Source organism: Suricata suricatta, chromosome X (assembly GCF_006229205.1).
Source record: "Suricata suricatta isolate VVHF042 chromosome X, meerkat_22Aug2017_6uvM2_HiC, whole genome shotgun sequence".
In the NCBI taxonomy this organism is placed as follows: Eukaryota; Metazoa; Chordata; class Mammalia; order Carnivora; family Herpestidae; genus Suricata; species Suricata suricatta.
The window spans coordinates 31246477-31256826 of record NC_043717.1 but is presented as its reverse complement, the minus strand read 5'-3'; the positions used below and the strand labels follow the sequence as shown (position 1 = coordinate 31256826).

Sequence of the window (10350 nt, the reverse complement as noted above, 5' to 3'; positions counted from 1 at the left end):
ACAGAGGACCATAGGGAGAGGAAGGGGGAAAGAGAGCTGGGGAGAGTGAGGGACACAGATCATGAGAGACTACTGAATACTGAAAACAAACCATGGACTGAAGGGGGAGGGGGAGGGAGGGAGGGGGTGATGGTCATGGGGCACTTGTGGGGAGAGGCACTGGGTGTTATAATGGAAACCAATTTGAAAATAAACTATTAAAAAAAAACTGGGTGAGGACCATGGAAGGAAAGGGAAGTAAAAGCCCATACAAAATTAGACCAAAAAGTTGTCCGTGGGCAAAAGGCAGGCAGGTAATTATAATGACCTTTAACTCACTGTCACACATATTCCCAAGGACGTTCCTATCTCCTTTGACAAATGTACAGAAAATCAACAAGAGAAAGAAGACACTTCCAGTCACAGGCTAAATAACTGCTTACGGTTGACAGGCCACTTGCTAGACTGTGGGTGTTTGCAGAAAACCGTGAGGACATTAAGACATTAATGCCTTCCCCAGTCTCTTCCAAGGAGTCCTAAGGAAGAAGAAGAAAATCAGTGCTTTAGTTTATTTCTTTCCTAGAAAGTGTTTTAACTTCCAAAACCACTTTGTTTTTAAATACCTGAAAGATTTGATACAAATATCTACAAATCACCTTATTCTGAGGTTTTTCTCTTTTGCTATCCATTCAACGTGAATTATTTCATCAGAGGATTGGGGGTCTCCTTCCTAGTGGTGCTTGTTTTACGAAAAGAACACGAAATTTAGAATCATACAGACCTGCGTGTTCAATTTCTACCTCCCTGATCGCTAAGATTTGGGCAACATACTTAAATTAGCTAACTAAAAAGAAATTGGGTTTATGCATGTGTATATACTGTCAAGATGGGAAAGTAGATCTTAAAAATCTCTCCAACAGAATTAACTATTTTAGACACTGGATTCTTGTCCAGAATTTCAAATTCTGTTTTTCTTCTCCTACATGATAAAGTAGCTTCTTCCTTTGGTTAATCAAGCAATGCATTTTTACAGCTAAAAATTTTCATGCAATATAGATAAATACATATTAAACTCAGGACTCCCACTAATAGCTTAATGACTGAGTTTCAATAGTTTTATGATATGTACACACACATGCCTACATATGCAGCCACACATCAATGCAATATTCCATGCAAACTTTTTTTTTAAATAAACACCTATTGTTTTCAGTTCTCTCCTCTGTTTCTTCCCACCCCAGGCCAAACTAATATTTTATATATTCTATTCCATATCTCCTTATTTATGTGAAAAATTGTATAAAATTGTGCACACATGAATCTGAGTAGTCATACTTAAGAATTTCCTTTAACCATGGTGTTATAAAATGAGATTCTTTTATACATATAATTCTGTGCTTTCAAGAAAGAAATAATTCTAAAGTCTGACACATGTAGAAAAGTGCAAGAAACATAAATGTACGATATAATAATATTAAGTGACCAAGCAGAAGCCCCTTTTTTGCTCTGTCCTTGTCACAAACCTCTTTCTCCCATCTTTAAAATAGTATCTTAACTCTTACGGTAATCACATCTTTGCTTTTCTTTATACTTCTGCTACCTAAGCATTCATTCCTCAACAATATGATATTGTTTTGCCTGTTTCTGAATTGTATGTAAATGGAATTAAATGTAACAGGCTCTTCATGTTTTGCCTCTTTGTCTCGACATTATAGTCTTTCAAATTTTTTTAATGTTTTATTTATTTTTGATACAGAGAGAGACATAGAGCATGAGAGGGGGAGGGGCAGAGAGACAGGGAGACACAGAACCAGAAGCAGGCTCCAGGCTCTGAGCCAGCTGTCAGCACAGAGCCCGATGCGGGGCTTGAATCTACAAACGTGAGATCTGACCTGAGATGAAGCCGGAGGCCGACTGAGCCACCCAGGCGCCCCATGACATTATAGTCTTTTAAGAGTCATCCAAATTGTTCCATATTGTTATCATTTGTTCATTTTTATTTATAAGTCAAGGGTATCATATCCCACACTTTATCCATTTTCTGTTGGTAAATATTTGGGTTGTTTCCAGAGTTTTCTATTATTAACAAAGCTGCTATGCATATGCTTTTGTGGTTGCTTATTTTTTATTTTTTGAGAGAGACAGAGAGAATAAGCAAGGGAGGGGCAGAGAGAGAGAGAGAGCAAGAGAGACTGAATCCCAAGCCCCCTCCACGTGCTGCCCCTGCAGAGCCCACCTCGGGGCTCCAACTCACAAACTCCTTCATCCCCCCCATCCGTCTGCTCTGGCAATCACTAGTTCTTCTCTGTACTTATACGTCTAATTCTGCTTTTTATTAGTTTGTTTGTTCATTTGGTTTTTGTAGATTCTGCATGTAAGTGAAATCATATGGTGTTTGTCTTTCTCTGACTTTTTTTCCACATAGAATTATGCCCTCTAGGTTTATCTGTGTGTGTGTGTGTGTGTGTGTGTGTGTATACACATACACATACATATCACATCGTCTTTATCCACTCATCCATGGATGGATGCTTAGGCTGCTTCACTCTCTTGGCTATTATAAATAATGCTACAATCAATGTAGGGCTACAGAGATCTTTTCAAATTACTTTTTTATTTGTGTAAGTACCCAGTAGTGGAATTATTGGATTCTATGGAAATTCCATTTTTAATTGTTTGAGGACCTGCCACACTGTTTTGCACAGAGGCTGCATCAGTTTGCATTCCCACCGATGGTGCACAAAGGCTCCTTTTCCTCCACATCCTCATCAACACTTGTTGATTCTCATCTTTTTGATTCTAGCCATTGTGACAAGTGTAAAGTGACAATTCACTGTGGTTTTAATTTGCATTTCTCTGATGATTAGTGATGCTGTGCTTCTTTTCAAGGGTCTGCTGGAAATCGGTATCTCTTTGGAAAAGTGTTTAAGGTCCCCTGCTCTCACTGTTTAATTGGACTTTTCCCCCAGTGTTGAGTTGTAGCACTTCTCTATAGAGTTCCGATGTTAAGCGTTAATGGATAAAAATTTGCACATATATTCTCTCATTCAGTAGGTTGCCTTCTGTTTGTTGTGATGGCCTCCTTCGTGGGACAAAAGCTTGTTATTTTGGAGTAGTCCCAATAGTTTCATTTTGCTGTTGTTTCCCTTGCCTGAAGAGACATCTAGAAAAATATTTCTGCAGCAGATATGAAAGAAATTACTTCCTATGTTCTTGCTAGAAGCTTTATGGTTTCGGGTCGCACATTTGGGTCTTTAATCCATTTTGAGTTTATCTTTGTGTATGGTGTCAGAAACGAGTCCAGTTTCATGGTTTTGCATGTTGCTGTCCAGTTTTCCCAGCATCATTTGTTGGAAAGACTGTCTTTTCCCCATTGCATATTCTTGCCTCCTTTGCAATAGATTAATTGACCATAAAAGTGTGGGCTTATTTCTGGACTCTACATTCTGTTTCACTGATCTATGTGTCTATTTTTGTGCCAGTACCATCCTTTTTGTTTATTACAGATTTGTAGTATGTCATGAAATCTGGGATTGTGATACCTCCACTCTTTTTTTCCCCCAAGATGGCTTTAGCTATTCTTTTGTGGTTCCATACAAATTTTAGGATTATTTGTTCTAGTTCTGTGAAAAATGTTGGCATTTTGGTAGGGATTGCATTAAATCTGTAGATTGCTTTGGGCAGTATGAACATTTTAACAATATTGGTCGTTCCAATCCACGAGCATGGAAGATCTTCCCATTTGCTTAAGTACTCATTAATTTCTTTCATCACTGTTTTATACTTTTCAGAGTATAGGTCTTTCACCTCCTTGGATAAGCTTATTTCCAAGTATTTTATTCTATGCAGTGTAATCGTAAATGGGATCATTTTCTTAATTTCTCTTTCTGCTACCTCATTATTAGTGTGTAGAAATGCAACAGATTTCTGTGTATTAATTTTGTATTCTGTGACTTTACTGAATTCACTTATCAGTTCTAGTAGTTTTTGGTGGAGTCTTAAAGCTTTGTTTTCTATATACAGTACCATGTCGTATGCAAATAGCGTTTTACATCTTATCAATTCAGATGCCTTTTGTTTCCTTATTGTATGTTGAATAAAAGTGGTGAGAGCAGGCATCCTTGTCTTGTTTCTGATCTTAGAAGAAAAGCCCTCAGTTTGTTACCACTGAGTATGATGTTCGCTTTCGGTTTTTCCATACACGGCCTTTATGTTGAGATATGTTCCCTCTAATCTCCCTCTGTTCAGAGCTTTTATTATGAATGGATACTGTACTTCGTCAAATGCATCTGATGATCATATGGTTTTTTTCCTTTGTCTTGTTAATGTGATGTATCATGTTAATTGATTCATGAATACTGAACCACACTTGCATCCCTGGGATAAATCCCACTTGGTTGTGGTGAATAATTTTTTTTTAATTTATTTATTTATTTTTGAGAGAGCAAGCAAGGGAGGGGGAGAAAGAGAGGGAGAGAGAGAGAATCCCAAGCAGGCTCTGCAGTGCCAGCACAGAGACCAATGTGGGGCTCGAACTCAGGAACTATGAAATCATGACCTGAGCCAAAACTAAGAGATGCTTAATCAACTGAGCCATCCAGGCACCCTGTGGTGAATTCTTTTTTGAATGTATTGTTGGATTTGGTTTACTAATATTTTATGGAGGATTTTTGCATCTATGTTCAGCAGAGATATTGGCCTATAGCTTTCTTTCTGTAGTGTCTTTATTTGGTTTTGTTATCAGTGTAATGCTGGCCTTTTAGAATTAACTTGGAAGAGTTGGGGAGAGGGAGTGACGCAAATCATGAGAAACTTTTGAATGCTGAGCACAAACTGAGGGCTGAAGAGGGAGGGGGAAGGGGAAAGGGGGTGATGGTCACGGAGAGGGGCACTTGTGGGGAAGAGCACTTGGTAATAAACTATTTAAAAAAAAAGAAAGCTTTCTTTCTCTATTTTAGACATTTTGAGAAAAATAGGTATTAATACTTCTTTAAATATTAGGTAGAATTCACCTGTGAAGCCATCTGGTCCTGAACTTTTGCTTGTTGGGAGTTTTTTGATTACTGATTCAATTTCATTGTTACTCCTTGGGCCTGTTCAAATCTTCTATTTTTTCTTGATTCAGTTTTGCTGTTGAAGTCCTTTACCTCTTGTTTATCTGGCGAACTGTATCTCTTTTTCAGTTCTGAATAACTTTGCTGGGTATTCTTGGTTGTAGGGTTTTTGTTTTTCCTTTCAGCACTTTGAATCTATCATGCCACTCCCTGTGGCTTGGAAAGTTTCTGATGAAAACTCAGCTGATAGACACATGGCATTACGCTCATATGTATCTATTTTCTTTTGCTGCTTTTAAAATTGTTGATGACTATTTTTTCCATTTTAATTATTATATGTCTTGATGTGAACCTCTGAGTCTCGCTGTGCCTTTTTGATGTGGATATTTGTTTCTTTACCCAGATTAGGGAATCTTTCACCTACTATTTCTTTAAATAACTTTTCTGCCCCCTTTTTTCTCTCTTTTTCTTCTGGTATCCCTATAATCTAAATGTTACTAGGCTTACTGATGTCGCTGACTTCCCATAAGCTATTCTCATTTTATATGATTTTTTTTCTTTTTGCTGTTCAACTTGGTTGCTTTCTATTACCCTGTCTTCAAGATTGTTGGTTTAGGGGCGCCTGGGTGGCTCAGTCGGTTGGGCCTCCGACTTCGGCTCAGGTCAGATCTCACGCTCGTGGGTTCGAGCCCCGTGTCGGGCTCTGTGCTGACAGCTAGCCCAGAGCCTGGAGCCTGCTTCTGGTTCTGTATCTACTTCTCTCTCTGCCCTTCCCCCTCTCATGCTCTGTCTCTCTCTGTATCAAAAATAAATAAAACATTAAAAAAAAATTAAAAAAAAAGATTGTTGGTTTATTCTTTTGCATATTCTAATCTGCTGTGCATTCCCTCTAGTGTATTTTTAATTTCAATTATGGAGTTCTCTAGGACCAGGAATATTTTAATAATGTTGGAATTAGCTGTTCTAAATTTTTTTAATGTTTTATTTATTTTTAATACAGAGAGAGATAGAGCAGGAAGGAGACACAGAACCGGAAGCAGGCTCCAGGCTATGAGCTAGCTGTCTGCACAGAGCCTCACGCGGGGCTCGAACCCACAAACGTGAGATCTGACCTGAACTGAAGGCGGAGGCTTAATCGACTGAGCCATCCAGGCGCCCCTAGCTTTTCTTTAAAGGTTAAACACACGTAAGCTTTGAAACCATTTGATCTTGGTGCCCCAACCCCTTTTGTGGCAGATTTTAAAATATGTCCCAGGTTGTTTTACTCTAGGAAATAACAGTGAGCTTTAGAACCAACTTTCCTGTCTTGCTTTGGAAAATTATACTGCTGTCATTTAACATTTGTTTTATAACTTTCTTTCAAAGAGTTCAAATTGCATTATAGCAGTTACAGAAATCAGAATATCAAGGTATTAGAACTAGAAGGAACCTTAAGAATAATTTAACTCACACTCTGGTTTCTCTTCAGATCGAATAAATCTTTCGCCTTTTACTAAAGATTTCTGTGGAAAGAATAATTTAACTCTACCTTCTCATTTCAAAAATGAGTTCACTTGAACATTACTTTTTACATAAGTTAATCTCAGTTATGAAGGTAGTTTATTAGAAGTAACTTGAGATGTACAAATGTTCATATAAAATATATGGTCAGATAAACCTAGTAATATATGACTTAGAAAATATTGGGGTCCTTCATTTTCCAGGTTTAAATAAGCCAGGAATTGAAATCCTCAACAGGTATTTTTTTTTAGTGATATTCTTCACTCATTAACCTGATTAACAGCTAACTTTTCTAAATCATTCTTTTTTTCCCATTTTTAATTTAGAGAGAGAGAGTGAGCGAGCACATGCACGAGTGCAAACAGGTATTTTTTTTTAAGGGATAATCTTTACCCATTAACCTGATTACCAGCTAACTTTTCTAAATCATTCTTTTCCCTTTTTTTTTAATTGAGAGAGAGAGAGAGCACAAGAGAGCATGTGCACATGTGCAAGCAGGGGAGGGGGAGAGGGGGAGAGAGAATCTTAAGCAGATGCTATACCCATTGCAGACCCTGATGATGGGGGCTTGATTTCACAGCCACGAGATCATGGGCTGAACTTAAATCAAGAGTTGGACTCAACCAACAGAGCCAGCGGCCCTTCTAAATCATGCTTTAGCTGTTTTTATACATTGGCTGTGAGGACTAGTACAAACAGATTATCATATTTCTTCACTTTATTCTCACCTAAAAGTGGGAAGGTTTGGAACAAGACTGTGCCCTTTCATCATGATCATTAGACTTTCTTCCACATCCAACTTACCAAGTCTTTGTCTAATGCCCCAGAGACAGACTTGCTTCTTATGTTTACAGTATTCTCTAAGTCTTCTGGAAATGATCCACTCAAATCTAACTCAGATCGACTGTGGTCTGGAGGAAGGAAGAGAAAAGGAGAAATATCAGCCAGCTTATTTTGTTAGAGATGTCATTTTTTAAATGTTTGTTTATTTTTGAGAGAGAAGACGTGAGCTGGGGAGGGGCAGAGAGAGAGGGAGACAGAGGACCTTAAGCAGACTCTGCCCTAACAGCAAAGACCCCAACGTGGGGCTCAAACTCACAAACCATGAGATAATGATTTGAGCCGAAGTCGGATCCCTAACCAACTGAGTCGCCCAGGTGCTACAATCTCATTTTTCATTGCAAATGTTTTATCATTATTTCCATTCTTTCTAGGCAAAGGGATGTCAAGAAAGCAAGTCAAAGCAACTTCATGCTGTTTATGCTAACATACTTTTTTAAATTTTTTTTAATGTTTTATTTATTTTTGATACAGAGACAGACAGAGCATGAGAGGGGGAGGGGCAGAGAGAGAAGGAGACAGAACCGGAAGCAGGCTCCAGGCTCTGAGCTAGCTGTCAGCACAGAGCCTGACGCGGGGCTCGAACCCATGAACGTGAGATCTGACGTGAGCCGAAGCCGGAGGCTTAACCGACTGAGCCACCCAGGTGCCCCTAACATACTTTTTTAAAAATAGTATTTTGAAATTTTCTTTGACTGCATTATCAACACCGATGCATTCATTTCACTTTTGATTAAAGGAAGTAAAATGCAAACTTTCAAGCTGGTTAAGGCTTCTGTTTTTCTATAGACTGAAAAACTCTCAGAGAATGGGGTCTTAAAATATAATGAGCCCTTAGGAAAAACTAAAGCATAATCATTCTTGATTCATATATTTAGAGAATTCACTATGGTTTCATACTTGACATAAAATGCTATTAAATGACATAACAAATTTCTTTCATATAATAAGGGAGTGGCCATAGGTAAACTGAGAGGAAGTTCTATTTCTTTGAGCACTAGAACATTCTTTCAACAGAGGAACATTTTGTTTTTAAAAATGTAATTGTTTAATTTTTCTTTTAATTTTTATTATTTTTTTGAAAGAGAGAGAACACGAGTAGAGGGGAGGGGAGAGGGAGAGAGAAAGACAAAATCTTAAGCAGGCTCCAGACTCAGCACAGAGCATGATGTGGGGCACAATCTCATGACCATGAGCTCATGACCGGAGCCGAAATCAAAAGTAAGACGCTTAATCGACTGAGCCACCCAGGTGCCCCTTAAAAATATAATTTAAAGAACAATGCACCACTCAGTAATGCTGTAGACAACTTTCTAAGACAAAGACAGTTCATGTGCACAGAGCAGTTATAAGTCAGAGCCCTGCTGGGATAGATATATTTGCCCATCATGAGAAAGATTAAAGAGAACAAGCTCGTACTTGAGTTTGAAATGGTAAATTAAACACCGCAGAAGTGCTTATCATAGTGCCTAACGCAGAGGGTCTGCTCAAAACACAAGAGCTACTGACGAGAAGTAGTAGAAATATAACCTGTGAGGTTGGTTTGTAGACTAGCTTAAAATTTTTCTTTTGGGGCGCCTGGGTGGCTCAGTCGGTTAAGCGTCCGGCTTCGGCTCAGGTCATGATCTCACGGTTCATGGGTTCGAGCCCCGTGTTGGGCTCTGTGCTGACAACTAGCTCAGAGCCTGGAGCCTGCTTCGGATTCTGTGTCTCCCTCTCTCTCTGACCCTCCCCCTGTTCGCACTCTCTCTCTCTCTATCCCCAAAAAAACAAAAAGCATTAAAAAAATTAAAATTTTTTCTTTTAACAGGAGACACAATTTTGCAGTACTGAACAAAATGCAACAAGAACCACATATATTTAGAAAACCTTTGTGAGCTACCGGACTAGGAGACTCCTCAAATCAGCACACAGACTCTAGCCTCAGGCTTTATGCAAATGTCAACATTAGGTACCAGTTTACTTTTTCATGTTGAGGATTTTGTCCTGATTTTAACTCTACACAAGGGACTGAGGCAAATTTCTCTCAAGAATTTTCTCATTCGTAGGTAATAAAATTGCAATGTAAATAAAACCTGCTTCACAGGATTGTTGTGATGGAGAAGTGAAGTGATACGCAGTATTTGAATGTACCATCTAAATGGAAAGGATCCAATAAGGGAGGAGGGTGGAGCCAAGATGGCGGAGAGGAAGGGAGCTCTGTAAACTCCCTCCGCACCGTTTTTCAAACTGAGAAGGATATTACGTTCATCTGAGAGAGCGGAAGAAGAAAATACGAACTCCAGAAGGAATAGAACCTCAAGGATACCTGAGTGAGTGGGGGCGAATGGGGGAGATCCGAGGACGGGCCAGCCCGGGACGGGCCGGGGAGGTAAGATCCCCAGCCCAACGTGGAGCAAGTGCACGGCGCCCGGGACACAAAGGGAAGAGAGAGAGTCGGAACACGCTCATAAAACTGTCTCTGGGGAAGAGGTATAGAACGCTTGGCTGCGCGTGGAGACAGAAACCCACTCCATAGATAACTGCTGGGTAGCAGGGCACAAGAGAAGGAATAGCCCCCAGCCCTAAGCCATCTCAGCGGGGAATCAGAGGCGTCTGTGGCTGTGAGAAGCGGCTGCGCTGGGGAGGCGCGCTCCCCAGTGGGAAGCGGCCAGAGCGGCAACTGCGCCAGGCGCAAGCAATTCGAACTTGGTTTTGGGAACGGGACCACAGACCACATTTCCACGGCACACCCCGCCCCCTGCACGGACTGCGCGAATTCCGGGTCCCCACAGGGAAGAAATAAGGCGCGTACCGATGGGTCCCTCAACAAAGAGTTGGTGGCGGGTGGACGCCCGGGCACGCGCTTAGAATGTAGGAGCTCCCAGCTCATTTCCAGCAGCGCACAGCGGCTTGAGCAAAGCTATCGGAAACTAAGAGAGACTCGGGTTTTTGCTTTTTGTTTTTTTCCTTTCCCCCATTGCAATCGCGATCCTGA

At 40.1% G+C, this 10350-nt stretch overlaps 1 protein-coding gene and 1 non-coding gene across 4 annotated transcripts in view; one reads left to right on the top strand and one right to left on the bottom strand.

Annotated features, from left to right (window-relative positions):
- Positions 1–10350, bottom strand: part of SYTL5 (synaptotagmin like 5) — a 103811-nt gene that overhangs the window by 23897 nt on the left and 69564 nt on the right. For all 3 annotated transcript variants that reach the window (XM_029930999.1, XM_029930998.1, XM_029931000.1), the window contains exons 8-9: positions 7338–7444; positions 423–515 (exon numbers count right to left, since the gene is read on the bottom strand). In XM_029930999.1, the coding sequence (XP_029786859.1) occupies positions 423–515; positions 7338–7444 (200 nt within the window). The remainder of the gene's footprint in view (positions 1–422; positions 516–7337; positions 7445–10350) is intronic.
- Positions 6482–6595, top strand: LOC115284432. The gene has a single exon (XR_003905187.1). It is a non-coding gene; the product is annotated as a U5 spliceosomal RNA (small nuclear RNA).